The 19,440-nt window shown below is 45.9% G+C and overlaps 1 protein-coding gene across 2 annotated transcripts in view; it reads right to left on the bottom strand.

Annotated features, from left to right (window-relative positions):
- Positions 1–10,577: 10,577 nt before the first annotated feature.
- Positions 10,578–19,440, bottom strand: part of Prr5l (proline rich 5 like) — a 183,600-nt gene continuing 174,737 nt past the window's right edge. For both annotated transcript variants that reach the window (XM_085696663.2, XM_048443608.3), the window contains one exon: positions 10,578–13,652. In XM_085696663.2, the coding sequence (XP_085552789.2) occupies positions 13,252–13,652 (401 nt within the window). In that variant the 3' untranslated portion in view covers positions 10,578–13,251. The remainder of the gene's footprint in view (positions 13,653–19,440) is intronic.

Here is a 19,440-nt window from a genome sequence, read left to right as displayed (position 1 = left end):
TCCTGTCCAGTATTATGCTCCAAAGCCTTCATTAATGATTCTAAGGCATGGAGCTTGTCCATCAGAGACACCATTTCCTCCTTGGACACAATCACCTTCATTGATAATTCTAAGGCGTGGAGCTTGTCCATTAGAGATACCATATCCTCCTTGGACATAATCCTCATGGCATGTACTGTGCCTTCTTGTATGGAAATCCTGTCAATTAATCTATCATACCCTTTTGATAAAGTCCGATTTTCACATTCAATGGTTATAATCCTCTCAGCTAATGTTTCAGCACTTACAGTCATGGACTGGAGGTTACGAGTCATTTTGGTTGTCCCATCCTCCAGAGCAGTGAAGCTCCCTTCTAAAGAAGCAATATCAGACTGTACCTTCTTGATATTTTGGTCAGTCGACCAAGTCATATCAGACAAAGATCTATTTTCCTCCTTGAGAACTCCAAACTCTGATCTAGTCTCCTGCTTGAAAACTCCAAACTCTGATCTAGTCTCCTCCTTGAAATCTTCAAACTCTTTTTTGAGGAGGTTGGTGTCAGTCTGAATTGTTCTTAAGGTTTTAATCTCTGCCCTCAGCATTGCTGATTCAGTATTGAAGGACTGCATCATCCTTATAAAATATCCAAACACCAGAAAAGCGACAAGTCCCAGAAATAACCAAGTAAGAGGAATATCAGAAACCTCATGGAGGATATCCTCCATGGCACAATTAAAAAGGCCATTGAATTTTTGGATAGTAATATTTTCTGACATGTTCAATCAAAAGAAATTGTATTTATTTATTTGTTTTCAACGGAAAAGAAAAATCTTACCTGTAATGACCCTTGCCTGCCAGTAAGTGGTGGGGGCGCACCTGAATCCACGTGGCAATGGCGCTGACCCAGAAAGATTCTGAAATATATATAAACTCAAATCCAGAGGTTACTTTCAGACTAGCAGCGCAAGCCAAACTCAGCCGGGGCTGCAGGGAATACACTGTCTGAGTGGGGGTAGAGTTGCCACTTGCCCGAGTTCCGTGGTGTTTGCAGAAGCCGGAAAGTCCCCGGCCAATTCTATTGAACGGAGCTGGGATCCAGTGCGGGCCTTACTGTAAAGACCGTGGGGCCACCAAGGCGCTGTGTGCGCTGAGGCTGCTAGGCCCGCGCCAGGAGGTGGGAAAAAGGGCCCACGTCCGGGTGCCAAATAATGGCGAATCAATCCCACACCAATTATGTTTTAAGGGGGTATTTATTTTGGGGGGTAAAACTTACATACACCATAAACCGTCAGGAAGGGAGCCTAGTCGCTGGAGCAGGAGCCGGAACCAAGAGGCCCAAGCCGAGACTTGTGACTCTTTTTAAAAGAGAAATATACCACGCCCCAGCGGGCTGGTATTTCAGCGGCTATTGGCTGACGGAGCGGAAGGCACTCCCACAGCACTGGGGGCTCCTGCTTCAGTGACTATTGGCTGAAGCAGCGGAAGGTACTCACGCAGCAGGCATGCCTGCCAGGAACCTGCCGGGCTGGAGCCTGAGTGCCCTCCCTGTGCACATTCCCAATGCTAACTTCTCCCAACAGGCCCCAACTCTTCTACGTTAAATTGTTTCAGAATACTGCTGCATCCTGAAGCACATGACCTTTAGGGGGCATTTTCAGACCCAAGCTATAGCAGTTGAGATAGAGATTTTTTACATTTTAATATAAAACTAAGTCTGATTGCAGACTTCATACTCCAAAAAAGTTAAGTAAACCACACTAAAAGGCAAATTTCAAAATCCTGACACATAATTTAAAAAAATAATGATGATATGGCTCATACCAGTACCAAACCAGCATGTGTTAATTTTATGCAATCTTGTTGCTTAGCTTCTGGCTAAGATCACATGTAGTAAAACATTTTATAAAATCTTAATGAGGGAACCAAGGGATGCTACAACTAGTTCAAAGAAGAAGCCAGACGACAGACACATAGACAGAAGTACTAGAATAAACATGTAAACAGACCAATCCTTGCTTCCTCCAAAGCGGAGGAGGAAAGTCGAAAGAGCAGGGCACAATTCCCCCTCTAAAACCAACGCTTACTTTGCATTGCTGTCAGCTAGCCACAAGGCAGTGTTGTACAGTAAGTCTCGGAACTGCAGACCTGAAACTGTGGACTAGACTGAACTATGGTGCGTTCACTCAAGCAATTCTAACCGCGGGGCCCTATGCTAAAAGCTGTGCGGATTCTAAGTCCATCAAGCTGGACCCAGTGGTGCAGGCCTATGAGCTGTGGAGCGCAGGTTCAAAGCCTGCCAGGGAGATGGGAAGCCTGGCATCCCAAGACGTGAACGAGAGAAACGGCTCCTGCAAGCTCTCCTCTGACCTCCACACAGGCAGGCACTCACACAGACGAAGCACAATTTCAAAATCTATTTTAATGAGGTTTATGATGGCAGTCTATTGGGAGAGTACTTTCCTAACAGGTATGAAGTCTGAGATTCAGTTCCCAGAACTGAAGAAAAGAAAGGTGTGAGGTACCAGTTCAGTCTTTTATCATACTTTTCTGTTGGCACCTGCAAAACTCCAGACTAGACGATTGTCTGGCAAGACTACAGAGCAAATCCAAGGTAAGAACAGCACAGTAGATGCTGAAGAGATCCCAAGCCTTCGGAGCACTGGCTGCTCTTCCAGAAGACCCAAGTTCAATTCCTAGAATCCATATGACCACTAACAACCATTGGTAACTCCAGCTCCAGAAGATCTGATGCCCTCTTCAGCCTGCATGGGCAATGCACACATGTGGTACACAGACAGAGATGCAAGCAAAACCCCATTCAAGTAAAATAAAAATATATCACTCTTTAAAAAGAGAAAGAAAAAGAACAACATAGCAGTAGGTGGCAGCAGAACTCTACTCCTGAAAAAAGGAAAGTGTGGAACAGGCTCCATAAATTTTCCCAAGACTGTACAGAAGTTGGAATGGACTCGTTTTTCTGGGAAACAAGTCCTTAATTTTTGCTTTACACCCAGTGAAAGCTATGAGGCATTTTCATCAAATGTTGGGAAGCCTCATTCCAATTATAAACACCAGCTGGTTGCCAAATAACTTCATGTTAGAAATCCTTGGGGAGTTATTAGATCTTCCTGTTCACTGCCATTTTTGAAAGTCAATAAAGAGTTAAGTTTTGGCAGTTTCATGTGATTCAACCTATATATACAGATTCACAGTCGTCCCCAGTCCCCTTTCTACTACAGTTGATGGTGGGTTCACACTTAAGAGCAGCTGCCTTGTCTGAGTTTATGTTTAGGAAAACGGACTATCAGGCTCTAGTCCATCCCAAGGCTGAACAATGAGAACCAATGTGGCATTAGCATCTCTACCCATCCAGTTCACTGGACAGCTTTCTCAAGGTGTTTGATGGAAGAACCTCTCCACGTGCTTATTGAAGTGCCTATAAGGGCTGAGGGTATAGCTTAGGGATTAAGTGCTAGCCTAGCCCACTAAAGGCTTTTGATTCAGTCACCAGTACTTAAAAAAAGAGAAGGAAGAGAAGGAATGTGGAGGATGTGAGAGGGTAGAACAGAAGAAAGGGGCTGGGGAGAAGCTGCCTCCACTACCACAACCACCTATGCCAAACCCGTAGCCAACTTGCTACATTAGACTCCAAGGGAGTGAGCAAAGGGATCTTTATTTTAAGGATGCTCCGGACATCTGCAGCCAGAGCAAGTAATCCCTGGCGCCAGGAGGAGGGGTGAGAGAGGAGGTACGTCGGCATCAAATGGGATTGTTAAAACCATGACTCTCTCGCACCAGTGTAGAGACTGGAGCATGTCAAAGTATGTGCTCTGTTCATTAATTTCTGACTGAACCACAAGGCGACACTAATTCAGTGAGCACGTGGGGAGAGCGACTTGTACAACCCGCCAGGAGATGCTGCTCACAATAAATGGGAATAGCGGAGTTGAGAGTACCTGGTTACAGATGACAATGGTGAGTCCCTCGGGGAGGAAGGGGGTGCTATGGAATTTGACCCCCCCAAAAGAAAAGGCTGCTGTAGAATTTGACCCAAACTAGCACGCAATTTCACGGTATCCAACTCTAAAAAAGAACCTGGAGGATCAAACACACAAGAATCCTAGAGAATCAAATAATTCTTAATTAATAAACTCACTTCACAAAAGAAATTTATCATTTATAAATTTATAATAGGATCCCATTTACTGATTTTTTACATTTTGAAAATGAATAATTAGTTTAACTTAAATAATTCTGTTGAAGTATGTTTTATATATCATAAAATTCTCCAGTGTCCAGGTGTCTCTAAGACAGCAATCAAAACAGTATCATTCACAAGTATAAAAGAGGGAGCCCAAATATCCAAGCTGGATGAAAGGTCAAATCAATATGCATATAATGGAATACTCTTCAGCCTTAAAAATAGAGAAAAATTTACAAATCTACTACGGAGGGGCCTTAAAGACATCCTACATGAAGTGAGCCCGTCACATAAGGCAGAGCCCCACCGACAGGAGTTATGTAGAACCACTACCAGAAGTAGAATGGCGCCTGCCCGTTAAGAGAAGGGGCAGTCAGAATTGGTGTGGCGGGGGTGGGGAGTTTCAGCTGGGTAGCTGGTAATGCTCTGGAGACAGATGATGGCGATAGCTGAATGGCAATGTGATTTACCTGATGCCACAAAACTGTGGGTTTACAACTGGCTAAAGTGGAGCCAGGTATGAAGACGTGTTTGTCATCCCAGCAGCCAGGAGCAAAAGAATGGTGGATGAGGCAAGCTTGAGCTGGTCAGCCTGGCCTCATAGCGTGTACCAGCTGTTTCCAGTTGGGGTTCTAATGCATAACACTGCCTGAACATACATATATATGAGGAGTGTGTGTGCGTGCATAAGTGTGTGTGCATGTGTGTGTACTTTTTCATTTCTCTTAGGTAGAAATCTAGAGCAAAAAGCTTTTAAACTTAAACTTTTGAGAAACTGCCAAACTTACAAAGCGGCTGCACCGCTTCACATGCTGGTCAACAGTGGACGAACGTTCCCGTTTGCTCACGCTCTGGCCAGCACTTGCTCCTGTCTGTCTTCTGCGATGGAACCAGTTGTCCTAGTAGGTGTGAAGTGTTATCTTGAGGTTTAGAACTCCCATTCCGCCCCTGCTCAGTAAAGGCAATCTTCATTTTGTGAGAGCTTCCCAATCATTTAAATGTTTTCTTGGGTGAACTATTATTCACAACTTGTGCTTTTTCCCCCATTGAATTTATTGTCATATTTCTAAGAATTCTTTGTAAGTCTTGCTGCAAATCCTTGACAAATATGTATTTTGTAAGTATTTCCCTCTAGTCTGTTGTCTTGGTGGTGTTTTTGATTTCCTTCTTAATTATTTTAATGAAGCCTAATGATGTGTTTCTTTATAGCCTGGAAGAACTTTTTACTTAACTCATTGTTTGAACCATTTTCTCCTTTTCTAAAATGTTTTGTATTGGCACTCATGTTAAACCTCTTATCTATTGAGTTCATTTGTATGTGTGGTGCTGGCCCCGGTCTGCAATCACTGCCTTGCGTGAGTATCTGGTATCAGCAACAACCCCGAGTTGTTGGATTATTTTAAGCAGTTCTCTAGTCAACTGCTTTGCACGTTTGTAAAAACAACACAAGGAGAAACAACTGACTATAAGTACAGATTTCTCATTTCAGTTCTGTTCCATTGACCTACGTGTCTTCACAGGAGTGACATATTGTCTTCATACTGTGGCTATAAGCACAGGAACTCAGACAAAGGCCAGATTTGAATAATGTCTTGTTTGTACCTCTGTCTAGCTATGTGACCTCAGGAATTGGGGTTTTAATTTCCTAATCTAGTAAGACTGGGATACTAAAAATTGCTTCATAAAAGTACTCAGAGGGCCCATACAAAACAACTAATATATAATACTTAATAATGGCCCTTGACCTATAGCTGATGACTAATGAATGCTAATTTGGGTATTATGATTCATATCTTCCCTTTGAATTGATCATTAATCATTATGAAATTTGCATCCTTCTAATTGGCAGCATCAAGTTTCTTTTGCTAAATGTTATTTTTATATGCTATATATTTTTCTCTCATTGTAGTATCAGTCTGTTTCTTTATATTTAAAGTGTGTCTCTTGCTGGACATGGTGGCACATGCTTTTAGATCAGGAGACAGAGGCAGGCATATCTTTGTAAGTTCAAGGCCAGCCTGGTCTACATAGTGAGCTTCAGAACAACCTACACAGTGAGGCTCTGTCTCAAAATAAGTAAATAAATAATAAATTATGTATCTCTTATGAAAATAAAATGCTATTATTTTACTCTCCATTGGCCATTTTTGTTTCTCCATTGACTTGTTTAGTCCACTTACATTTAATATAATTATTGATATAGTTGTGTTTAACTCCAGAATCTCGTTTTGGCCATGATCCTTTCTTAGAGTGAGACTCAATTCAATACTGAGAATATATGTCAAAGCCCCCAGCTTTAGTAGGGCCTGAATCTCCTCGACATTATGTAGGGACTGAAATGAATTTGTTCTGTTAATCACTGTAGCCGTTGTTTCCCGTCAGCTAGATCTGGTAGTTTTGGGTGTATGACAAAACTATGTATATATGTTTATGTATATATGTATATATGCATGTATTATATATGTATTATGTATATATTATGTATATTATTATATACTCATACATTATATATTATAATATACTATATAATATATATAATATAGAATATATTGTATTATATGTATTATATATGTATACATATTATTATGTATATTATGTGTATTATGTGTATGCATATATACGTATGTATATGTATTATACACATATATATGTATATATTATATATATGTATATGTATAGTTTCTGTTGTTATGACAAAATACCTGAGATAAAGGGGCAAGTTTGTCTGGGCTCATATCCTAGATGCTTCAGCACATGGTCACGTGAGTAGTACATCACAGTGAAATCACATGGCAGGAGCAAAGTTTCTCACTTAATGGTAACTTGGAAGAAAAAAAAAAGATGAAGAGGCTGAAGTCCCAGTTTCCCATTTAAGAGCATAACCAGCAATGCTCTAACTTCCTTCTGCTAGGTTCCACCTCCTAGTGGCTCCCTGTCCCTCAATAGACCCAGGGGCTAGTGACCGAGTCAACATCCAGCCTTTGGGAGACACTTGGCACATTAACCATAACATGCTGTGTGCCTGGGAATCAGCCCACACCTCAAGGGAGAGCTTGCCTGTGGATTTCAGTCTCCGGTCTCTATCACGTTATCTTCAAGCTCCAACTCCTCCACAGCTCTCCAACTCAGTTCAGAGCCCACTGCTTCCTGCTGTCACCCCATAAATGTGCTGGGGGCAAACCAGACTGAGCTTGTCTCACAGGGTTGCACTCTCTCAGTAACCAGGCCCCCTCAGATCCCACCTGGACTGAGACATTGCCAATTCTTTCAAACATTTGTTTTATGCTTTTATGAGACATTGCCAATTCTTTCAAACATTTGTTTGATGCTCTTTTCTTTAAGTAGCATTATTATTATTTGGCAGAGAAATGACCCTGACGCAAGCCTTTGCCCCATGTGAAGAATCAAAAGTCGTATGCTGTTTCCATTTATTGAGCCCATGTTAAGTAGGTAGGAAACCTTTTTCCTGGCAGACAGGGAGACTTGATCCTACATCAGTCTACAGAAAATGGGATGTTGCTACCGACAACAACAAAGCTATCTAAGATATTTAACTGCTATCTGACTGGATTCTCTAAGAATGCCATTGTCTTGAGTATCTGAAGGAATTTGGGGATCCGGGGTCTGATGAGAACACAGCTCAACTGAAGAAGGTATTCCCAGTGCTTCAGAAGTCTTTTCAAAGGTCAGTAAACTGAGCCTGAGAGGCCAAAAAAGCAAAAGCCAGGGCTGGAGAGATGGCTCAGTGGTTAAGAGCATTGTCTGCTCTTCCAAAGGTCCTGAGTTCAATTCCCGGCAACCACATGGTGGCTCACAACCATCAGTAATGAGGTCTGGTGCCCTCTTCTGGCCTGCAGACATACACACAGACAGAATATTGTATACATAATAAATAAATAAATATAAAAAAAAAAAAGCAAAAGCCAACCTAAAGAGTGACGTGTGAGAAAGGCATTCTGGAGAGTTGGGCGGTTGTACTGTACAGGAACAAGGCCTGCAAGAATATTTCTGAGGTATGAAGCTGTTGAGTAATAAGCCATAAATAGGACCCATTGTTTCTTGGGAACAGATGGATGTCACCTGTGCTTCACCTATAACTCAAAAATGCAGAGGCGCTGTCACCAAGATTACTTAAGATTGTGAAGTCCTTAGGTGGAGTGAGAAGAATCCCTCGGGGAGGCTCCAGTTCTGTCCACACCCACGTGAGTAACCTCGGTTACCTGGAAACACCGTTGTCTTCCCCAGCGAATATAGTTTTCAATCCTGGCCAGTCAACGTCTAATCAGAAAACAAAGCTACATCAGTTATTTTATAAATTTATTTATTTATCTATCTGAGTGTGTGTGCATGTGCGTGTGTACACCATGTGGGCGGGTGCCCACAGAGGCCAGGAGAGGGTATGAAATGCCCTGGAGCTTGAGTTACAGTTGGCTGAAAGCCACCTGAAAAGGCTCTCGAGGACGAAACGCGGACGCTCTGAAAGAGAAGGAAGCAGGTTAAGCTTAGCTGCGGAGTCGCCCCTCTGACCCCCACATCCATTATCTTAGCACAGGGTTTAATGCAAGATTGTAGAAATTAAAACAGCAGAGAGGGAATGTGGTGGGATCACACAAGTGGCAGCTATAGGCATCAACCACCACCCTACAATGAGGCAAAGCAGAGTTGCTGACATAGCACAGGCTAGAGAGGGCCCGAGAGCTGGACTCCAGACTCTGAAGACGAGACCGATAGCACGAACTAATATTTGGGGGTTAGAAAGGGACTTGTATGAATGTAGTGGATATTTTTGACACACGTGATATTGAATAGAATAAAGTCCATTAGTGAGAGTTCTATAAGTCCACTTTAAAATGTATAATTGAGAATTGACTTAGACTTGTGACTTTTATGGTGGCAACTAAGCTTACACAGAATAGAATAAACTCAACTGATGGACTTCCAGATTTTCTCATAAGCTCAGTTTATCAGCTTTCATGGAGTAGAATGCCTTGCTTACCGCCGAAACACGGACCAGAGGTATTTAAAGGAGGTGGGTTAAGCATGTACATTCACTTAAAAACGTGTGAAGTGCTGGCCTGAGTTCATAAACAGGACTAAGCATTATTCAAAGGCAGCTTGGAAGATTTTGCTAAAAATATGCTAGAATAATTATAGATAGAATAATCAAATCTGTCATCCAAATGTAAAAGCCTAAAAGGGATTTTTAACTTGCTTATTGGCACTAATGACAAGTAATATGATTGGTTAATTCATAATTATGTTTAGTAAGTATTCAGTTTTAAAGTTACACTTACACAAATAATATGGAAGGGGGGAAACCACCCACGTCTATTCTGTGGACAGCCACCCTGCCTAGGACACTGGACTCTACTTGTCCAGTCCTCTGTCCCATGTCCTCCAGAAGTGGCCAGTCCTCAGCTTCTCTGGGAACCATGAAACCATCACTCACCTCATAGCAGGTGCTGGTAAGCTCTGGGCTTGCCTGCTTGGCTCTTTCTTCTCTAGTCAGGATGCTTCCTCGAGCAAGATGCTCCAACACTAGACGTGGGGCTTGGTCCCTACCACTCTAGTCTCCAAGGAAACAGACACCGGTCATTTTTCCATCACTGTATTCCTAGCGCCAAGAACAGGGTTTATGCAGTGAAAGCTTCCCCTAAGTATGATGGGTAATTTGGCATGTAAATGGGTGTGTACAGTGGTATGCCATCATGCCATGGATGTTCCAGTGACTAACAAGCACACTGTGTTGGTCTGACATGGTTCTCACTGAACTAGAACCAAGGTGTCAGGGCTGCATTCTTTTCAAAGAGCTCCCAGGGATAATGCCTCCTTGCCTATGCAGCATCCAGAGACTATTCATATTCCTCTGTTTATGCCCTTTCTTTCGCTACTGAAGGAAATACTCCATGACCATCTACCAGCACAACTCTAGTGTAATTAATCAGCTGAGACTGCACCTCTCCGAATGTGTTTATTAAGTCTTCTGAGCCCTCCAACTAATACTTCCCTGCTAAAAGTATTTACGTAGAGAGTAAAACATTATAAATTTCTTCTGTCAAACAGAATCAGGAAAAACATGCGAGGAGCTCATAATAAATATAACACAGTAAGCATTCCCTCTAGGTCAAACATTCTGAAAGGAAAACTTCTTGAAGGGCTTTTTTAGTGTTTCTATGTTCACAAATGAGATGCTTCTCCAGAAAAACATGCCTACCCAGTCTAGGCTGGCCAACGAAACCAAAGGCTAGGCCCTGGCACTGGAGAAAAGGCAATAGGACAATGGAGCATGTTGTACACAGCCAGTGCAGGAAGCATTGAGGGGAGAATGCACCGTGGCCAGCTTTACTGTGTTTGCAAATTCAGTCAGCACACAATTGAAGCACTCTGCACCGCAGCACACACGACAAACAAAACATTTATTGTATCTATTTTGGAAACACACAATAAGAAAGGAGTTCAGTATGTGAGTTCACTCAGAGCCCAGAGTTGGGATTACGCTGTCACCAAACTTCAACCTAGGGGAACCCTTGGCATGGATAGCAAGATGAAATAAATCTACCTGGCACCTGGGTAAAGCCGCTACAGGTGACTCTTGCAATAGGTCTGATGGCCAAAGTCCACAAATGCCATACAACGTTGCTGTGTACAGTCTGGGGTCTTTCTGTACTCATATCAGGTGCGTCCAAAGAGAGACTTGTAAACTGTTTCAAGTCAGCAGCAGTGGAGTTCAACAGCCTGTCCACTTCCAACACAAGAGCTCATGTATTATACTGACAACTGCTGTCCTTGGCGGAGACAACCAAGATAAGGAACAAGGCATATTTGAAACATGTGCTGTTCATCTTAGCATGAGAAAAGCAAACCCAAACATGACTAATTACTTTGCCAGGATCAATAAATAATCTCAAGTGTGTGCTTGGTGTACGAACAAGGACCTAGCCATCAGTTAAGTTAAATAGACTACAATGTTCTGCCCACTAACACATGGTAATTAACTTATGAAGAGGTTTTTTGTTTAAGTTATTTTAAGTGTGTGTGCATGCACGTGCTTGTCTGAGTGTACATATGCACACTGCATGCATGCAGATGCCCTCAGGGGACAGAAGAGGACATCCGATCCCCTGGCACTGGAGTTAGCAATGGTTGTGAGCTGCCTGACGTAGGTACTGAGAACTGAGACCATGTCTTCTGGTCTCCTTGAGCACCGACCCACCTCTCCAGCCTCCCACCTGTAGACTTTAGACACCACATACAGAAAGATTAGTTTTTGCATGAAGTTCTTAAAGGAATGTGAACATTTCTCTTTGTGTTTGTAGTGTGTGTGTGTGTGTGTGTGTGGTGTGTATGTGTGCACACATATATAGGTTCACACACTGTGTGGACACGTATGGGTGCACATGTATGTGCAAGTGCATGAGCACAGGTGGGTGACATTTAGACATTTCTGTGACAAGTAGACATTTCTCTTTTGTCATTTGCTCTTGGAAGGACAAAATTAAGATATTTTTAAAAAATTTCTAAAGCAGAATGCATCAAAAGCACAGCTATGGTCATAGTTCAGATCTTTGCCCAGAGGGGAGACACTATCAAGACTTAGATGAGTGTGAATGGCCTCTTCTTCTATTGGTGGCTTATGCATTGAGATTCCATCAACAAAATTTCCAGATCCTGAGAGGCTAGCACACACCCAGGATCAGGAGAAAGTTTCTATGTTTTTCTAAGCTTCTTTTAGCAAGACCAAAAGACAATTATAAAGAGGAAGCCAGGGATTCAACACAGACAAAAAAGTTCCCTTTCCCAATCTGGAGTGAACATTAGTCAGGACCTAGCACAGTAACAAAACCTGCTGCCTCAAATAGCATCACAAGACAGATACGACAGAAATCCCAGACATTTCTGGATACTTCTGTAAGCCCAGGGAATAAACATTCCTCCAAATAAAACGTGTCCACATGCCTATCTCTCTGTCCATGGATGCATTCCAGTAACTAGGCTTCTCTGCCCAAGAGGCAGGCTCCTGACTCCAGCACAGCCTTCCCTAGAAGCCTGGACACTTAGAGCACAGGCCCCTCCAGAGCCAGCTCTGAGGTATGTGAGTCCCGCCCACTGTGGGTCCCTGCGTTCTGAGCTATTTCATCACCCTTTGAAGGGGTCCACTTGTGTTCCATCTGCAAACACACTCCTCTGGAAATGAACAGTGCAAGGTCCTACGTGCAAATATTTACGAACTTTTTTTTTTTTTTTTTGAACAACACACTTTTACAAATTCAAGTGAAATCCAGGTAGACTAGGTCAGTCTTTGTCAGCCAGCCTCTCAAATGCACAACAGGAAAGCGGTCAGTTCCTGAAACTACAGGAGTAAGGCACCAGTAATGGAGAGGGTTCATTCCTGAAGCTTGGTTGGGGAAGCCTGAGAGGGACGTGTTGAGGCTAAATGTGAGACAGGGCTGCGCCAGTCTGGGAGATTCTCCTAGGCTAAAAAGCCCTTCATGTAGACAGCACATGCCATCTGGACATATGGAAGGGCGCAGCTGTATCCTCACCCACGAGGAGGATAATGCTTTCTAGGTCACTACAACCGAAGTGATAAGGGCACATTCCCAGGGCCATGTGTGACTTGGGCTACAGTTGACTTCCATGCTATACAGCACTTCTACTATTCTTTCTACCCATTGGCTTCTGCTTCACGGGATCATTAGAGGGAACTGCCAAGACTGGCACATTCGAGATGCTCACGTGTGGTCCAACCTTCTGCTATAGTCATGCCAGAGCATTATATACTAGGAGCATCGGCCAGTCCAATATGATGGGAAAGGCCCAGAGATGAAGATCTGGATGAAGTAGGTAAACTGGAAGTCAGGAGAACAGTGGCATGAGGAGCTAGTCACAGACACCAAAGTGAAGAGATTTTTCAGGTGTTTTCTGAGGGCGTAGAGACTCGGATTGGGTCCTAGGAAATAAGGCACTGTCACTCAAAGCCAGAGCACCTCGGGGATCCACGGAGAAGAAACATCCACACAGTCTTCATCCTGGCTGCAAAGCAGGGGTGGGGAAACCCCGGAGGTGCCAGCTCAGCTGAGGGAAGCACAGTTCATCTCTGAGTCCTCCTGGCTGCCACTTGCTGCATCCTCTAGTTCCAGTTCGTCGGGGCTGTCGGGGATGCTGGGCTCACTGGAACACTGGCGGTGTGGCGGCGGGAAGCTGGGTGGCAGCAGCAGGTGCTTGTCCTCGCTGCCAGCCTCCTCCCCTAACCCTGAGTGCATCATGGTGGCCATAGCCAGCAGCTGGATGTCCGAGTGGGCATTGGCCACGGTGTGCCGCCGCACACTGCCACACTTCTCCAGGTACGCCTCTCCTTCCTGCTCTGTTAGCGGAGTCAGGGCCATCTCATTCAGCGGCCGGCCAACCGAGGTCATCAGAGAGGCATAGTTGAGGACAGTCACCTTGGGCCGGACCCTGGAATGCCTCCTGGCTGCAAGAGAAAAGGCAGCAATGTCTGTGACGGGGGACGGTAACAACATCTTCTCCTCAGATGGAGGAAGAAAGAGGAAGTGTCTCAGTCTCCAGAACAGCTTCAGGTGGCCCTCCTGCCCCCCCCCACTGGCTCTAAGGAACCCCCCTCCCAACAAATCATGTCTCACACCTTTACAACCACGCCTTGTGGCCTGGCTGTAGGAAAACCACAATCACCCTCACAGAAGCTGGACCCAACAGCTTCAGAGGACATTGGACTAGAGACAGTCTCTCTTTCTGAGGCGAGGCACCCATCTGTGAGGTAGGGTGTGTGCAGAAGCCAGAGCCAAAAAGAGGACAGGAGGGTTCCCATTTCAGCTGTGACAGAGACTCCCAGCAGCTGGGCGAGCCTTGAGGTGGGGAAGAGATACACCGAAGGCAATACACAGAAGGCAATATGAACTGCACTGATAGGAGGTGAAGATGTTACATGTGCTAAAACATGAGACAGATTAGCCAGGGCGGGGTGTCCAGGCGGAGCACAGAGTGGGAGCAGGGGCCAGTGCCAGGGAGAACACAGGAGAAGCTGAGGGAACGCAGAGTCAATGTGTGGAACTGAGACCCACTGCATCTCTGGCCAAAGGATTTTCATGGGCCTCAACCTGCTGGAATGAGCCCAGGAAAGGTCTCTCGGGCTTTCTGGACATGATCCATTCTTCAGTGCAGTCAAGTCAGTGAAGGGTTCTACTGGCAGTGAATTAACCAAAGGCCACTTTGGCTGCAGCTGAAGAGAGCTGAGAATTGAAGCCAGCCTGAGACTGAGACAGTCTTGGGGAGCGGGAGTGGAAGGGGTGGAGAACCATGCTGTCTTAGCCTTCAGCAAACACTTCCAGAGCTACACTTTGCAAAATGCTGCACTCCCTGCGGAAAAAGAAGCGGTGCACGAATTTGATTGGGGCTTGGGGGTGGGGGAGGAGGCCAAAAATCTTGTGTGGAGGGTGGGGGTCCGAGCCCAGCTGCAGCTATGTGCCAGTTGCCCAACAAGTGCTAGGCACTGTGCCCAAAGAGAGATGGTTCACCAACGGCATCTCCTTCCGATGTGTTCCCCGGTGTGTTGCAGAAGAAAAACGTGAAGTCTGCAGTCACAATTACTTACTCAATTAATTATTCAAGTCTGGGGCCCACAGCAGAGCTGTTCGTGACCTTGAGCAGCAGTAATGGGGTATGAATGGAAAATTTCTGGTCAAGAGGAAAGCATCTAGGGCTGGAGAGATGGCTCAGTGGTTAAAAGCATTGTCTGTTCTTCCAAAGGTCCTGAGTTCAATTCCCAGCAACCACATGGTGGCTCACAACCATCCGTAATGAGGTCTGGTGCCCTCTTCTGGCCTACAGGCACACACACAGGCAGAATATTGTATACATAATAAATAAATATTTTAAAAAAAAAAGAGGAAAGCATCTCTGGCCTGCTGGGAGACCTAACATTTGAGTGGCTCAGGGTCCATGACCTGGCCAAGGACTTTGCCTAACCAAGCGCGGCCAACTTGAGCCATGCTGAAGACATAGGCAGAATTATTATCCCTTTAACGAGACACTATATCTTCCATCCCAGAAGTCTCACCCCTAACACAGTGCCTGAAGTTCAGCTGGGGGACTAGGTTTGAGTCCTCACCTTTGCATGGTAAGCACTTTACTGACTGAAACTCCTCCTTAACCCCAAGAGAGAGATCTTGAAGAGAGAGCACTTCAGCAAGCTGTGCTTACTGGGGAATGGTAAGACTCAAGACACACAGACCTCTCTAGGGCCTGGGGCACAAAGAAGAATGTGTTCCAGGTCTTGCACAATTCTAAGGGGAGGACAAGCAAACCATGGCAGCACAGCACGGCAAGAGTTTGGGGTTCCTGGAAAGATTAGTAGGTGACCTCACACCTAGAGGAAGAGTGGGGGCAGGCTGGCTCTAAGAAGCCCATAACACAGTATGGCATGGCATTGCTTGGCCCCGCCCTCAGCGCTGTTTCTTCCCCCTGCTCTCTCTCAGGAGAAAGCTGGAGCTGGTGTTCCAGCCACATGCAGGTCACAGAAGGTGGGTAACTAGCACCAGACCAGACCGCACAGCTGAGCCCTGGGCCTAGTGGTCACCAAGGTCCCTCTCTGTCCACGTTGCCTCCGCTCTTGTCATGTAGTGATTTGCAGGAGAGGCCAACAGCTAGCTCTTCCCTCTGCTTTGTGGAAGAATATTTTAGTTCCCAAGATGGTGCTGGCAGAGTCAAGGCCACACGAGCCTCATGGTTTGCCAAGTGTCCTGGCAGACAGTGCTTCCTTGGTGAGCTGCCAGTCGCCACAGCTAGTCCTCTGAAGCCAGCGGAATGGTGACTCTATCAGTCAACCCTGCCTGGCTCTTTAGAGAGTCTGAAAACCAAAGGCTGGGACCTGGGTGGACAGGCAGCTTCCCACTCTTGAGCTCATTATAATTCTCCTTTTCTTCATTGTACCAGAGACAGCAAAATCATGCCCCCAGAGAAAAGGGAGTGGAGTCTCCCATTGAGGGACTGGCTGTGACTGTCTTCCTAGGGCTTTCTGAGACGTGAAGACTGGACTTTCTTTGCTAGCGGGGGCACTCTTGCAGGGAGAGGCTGGTCTGTCACCTCAGCTGGCCACCACTCTCAGGTCACTTCCCCTTCCTCCTTGACTTTCACAAGGTAGGGCCAGCAGACCTTTATTCCCTACACACAGGTTGCCTACTGAGCCAGGAATTCATCCCTGTGGAAGCCAGCGCTGGCAGTTCCTTTCAGATTCCTAGAGAGGCCAAGCCTATGTAGGGAGGTCCTTTGTTGGAGATTGGCTCCCCAACAGGCCTTTGATCTTCTGGGCTCCCAGAATGCCCCTGCCTATCAAAGCCATATGGGGGGGGGGGGCTCCTGCTCTAGGCCAGAGCTGAAAGGCCCAGGCGGCCTTTGTCATGCAGAGAAGCTAGTGTCCAGCTACAGGGACGGTTACAGAGGGGCCCCAGGGATACAAAGGAGGGAGGCTGTGGGAGGCTAGGGCCTTTGTGAAGGAGGAATCTAGCCTGCTAATGTTTGCCACAGAGGAGGGGCCCTGAGAGGCTCAGAAACCCCAGGCAGCTCAGGAATTTGGGTAACTTGAAAGGTAGCTCTTAGGTCAGGCCTGCGCTGTGGTTTTGTTGTTGTTCTCTTAGCTTCACTGTGGCCCTCCTCACCTGATACTGCATTGTCCTCTTGTAAAAAAAAAAAAAAAAAAATTGAAGCAGAGGGCTTGCATACGTGTGCACACCACACACGTGCACACGCGTGTAAGTTTCATCTGGGGCCTGAGATTAGATCACTTACTTATCTGTTGTTGTAAAGCAAGACCCTCTGTCCTGGTACAGTTGCAGGTCCAGCAAGTCATTGCCCCAGCATCTCTGGAGTCAAAGATGCAGGGACACAGTGTCTTTCTAGCCTGCAAAGGTGGAGCGTTTCTCAGGAACTCTGAGAGTTAACAGTAGCACCACCCTCCTCTAGCCATGCACACCTGCCAGGCATGTGCAGCATGGCCACTGGGTGAGTGGCTTTTCAGACGATGTCCCGGCTGCCCTGACAATCTCATGCTGCTCTGGGCTCCAAAGCCACAGCACAGCCCTGCCTCAGATAAAAGGATCTTTCATGATCCTGATGTGACTCATAAAATTGCTTCATTGTCCACTTTTTAAAAATTTGTGTGTGTGTGTGCGCGCGTGCGCGCGTGCGGATATGTGCACCTGAGTGACTGTGCTCACAGAAGTCAGAGGCATTGTAATCTCCCTGAGCTGGAGTTACAGCAGCTTGTGGTGGCTTCTAGAAACTGATGCAAGAGCAATATGTGTTCTTAACCTTTGAGCCCTTCTCCAACCCCTCAATTACTGACCTAATACCCCTCTGCCCCCACACTGAAGAATGTTCCTTTCACCATCAGAAGAGGTCTCTGTCCCCAACGGGTAAGGAAGGCCACCTCATTTTTAACATGCAGAAGTCTGTGATGAAATGTTGGCCTGGGACACCTCCTGGACTAAGGAACAGAAGGATCACGGGTACTACTGTTCCCTAATGAACTCGTGTCCCCAATGCTGACAGGGCTGGGCTGGGGGGTGGTGGACTATTGAGGGCAGCTGCAGCAGCTCAAACATCTTAGTTTTGGGATCCTACCTCAAAGAGCCCGGTGACGTTAGTGCGTATAAAGCAGGTATGGTGACCCTGCTCCACAGCCCACCCAGCACACTGCCGACGATTTGGCCCGTACCCAGTGCTCCTTGCCACTGGCGACTCTGAATCTCTGAAGCCCCTTCAGTTCCTCATGTGCTCCATCCTCTGGCCCTCCTGCACCCCCCTAGACCTCCCAATGATCCTTCCTGACGACTCCCTCCCTCTTGTTCACTCAGCTAACTCCTGAACATCACACACTTCCCCCAACAGCTCACTTCCTCCAGGGAGCCTTCCCCGGTGTCCTGTCCGGGTGGTCCCAGTGCTTCCCCGCAGAGCATCCACATACAGATGAGTCTCTGCTGCATCCACTCCGCCAGCACCGGACGGACTGTGAGCAGGAATAGATTCCATTTGCTCACTGCCACATCTGCAGCAGCACACAGGAGAGTCTGACGACACAGCTGCTGAGATTATTCATCAATGGGATAAAAGGAGTTTTTAAATTGCTCAGAAGAGGATCATGGCCACCCTCTGTCCCTTTTAAAGCAAAGTCCCTTTCAAAAACAAAAACTGGGCTGGCAAAATGGTGTAACAGGTAAAGGTGCCTGTCACCAATCTGTCAACCCAAGTCAGAGTCCCATAAGCTACATGATGAAGGAGAAAATGGCCCCTCACAAGCTGTTCGCTGGCTTCTATACTTGGGTTAGGGCAGGTATGGATGGACGTGTTTGTGCGTGCACACACATGCACACGAGTGCACACACATGCGCATACACACATAAACAAACAAATAAAATGTACTTTAAAAAACCACACTATTCTTCCTACAAGAATAAAGCCAGGGCTAGAGAGATGGCTCAGAGATTAAGAGCATTGACTGCTCTTCCAGAGGTCCTGCGTTCAATTCCCAGCAACCACATGGTGGCTCACAGCCATCTGTAGTGAGATGGGATGCCCTCTTCTGGTCTGCAGGCGTACATGCAGATAGAGCACTAGTATACATAAAATAATTAAATCTTGTTTAGAAAAAAAAAAAGGATAAAGTCTCGGGCCTCCCTTATCTGACATAGTGTACACTGCTCCTGTTTGGGCCGGAGAGCCAGGGGCAGCTCCTCACTGAGTTCTCATATCTCCTGTGCTCCAGGCATGGGAGACCAGACTATGCCTCCTCAAAACATGAAGTGGGGGCTGTAGAGATGGAGTAGCAGTTAAGAGCATGGGCTGCTCTGCCAGTGAACCCAGATTCTATTCCCAGCAGCACACAGTGGCCCAAAACCACCTGCACCTCCAGCTCCAGCGGAAACCATGCCCTTTTCTGAGCTCCTTGGGCACTAGACACACAAGCACACACACACAGGCAGAACACCCAGACACATAAAAGCATAAAATAATTTTTAATAAAAGCATGAAGGATTAGTGAACTAAAGGCAATAAAGAAGCAGGTTCAAGCTGGGGGAGCAGAAGTTCAAGGCCATCCTCAGCTATATACTAAGGTTGAGGCCAGTCTGGGCTACATAAGGTCCTGTCTCAAAAATCACTGTTCTTTATTAAAGATATTACATAAACAGGAATTCAAAGCCAGCTATTTGAAAACTACTTGTTGCCTGGATGTCTCTCCCGCATGTGAG

This window comes from Myodes glareolus, chromosome 10, assembly GCF_982192425.1.
Source record: "Myodes glareolus chromosome 10, mMyoGla1.1, whole genome shotgun sequence".
Taxonomy (NCBI): Eukaryota; Metazoa; Chordata; class Mammalia; order Rodentia; family Cricetidae; genus Myodes; species Myodes glareolus.
This window is presented reverse-complemented; position numbering and strand designations above follow the sequence as displayed.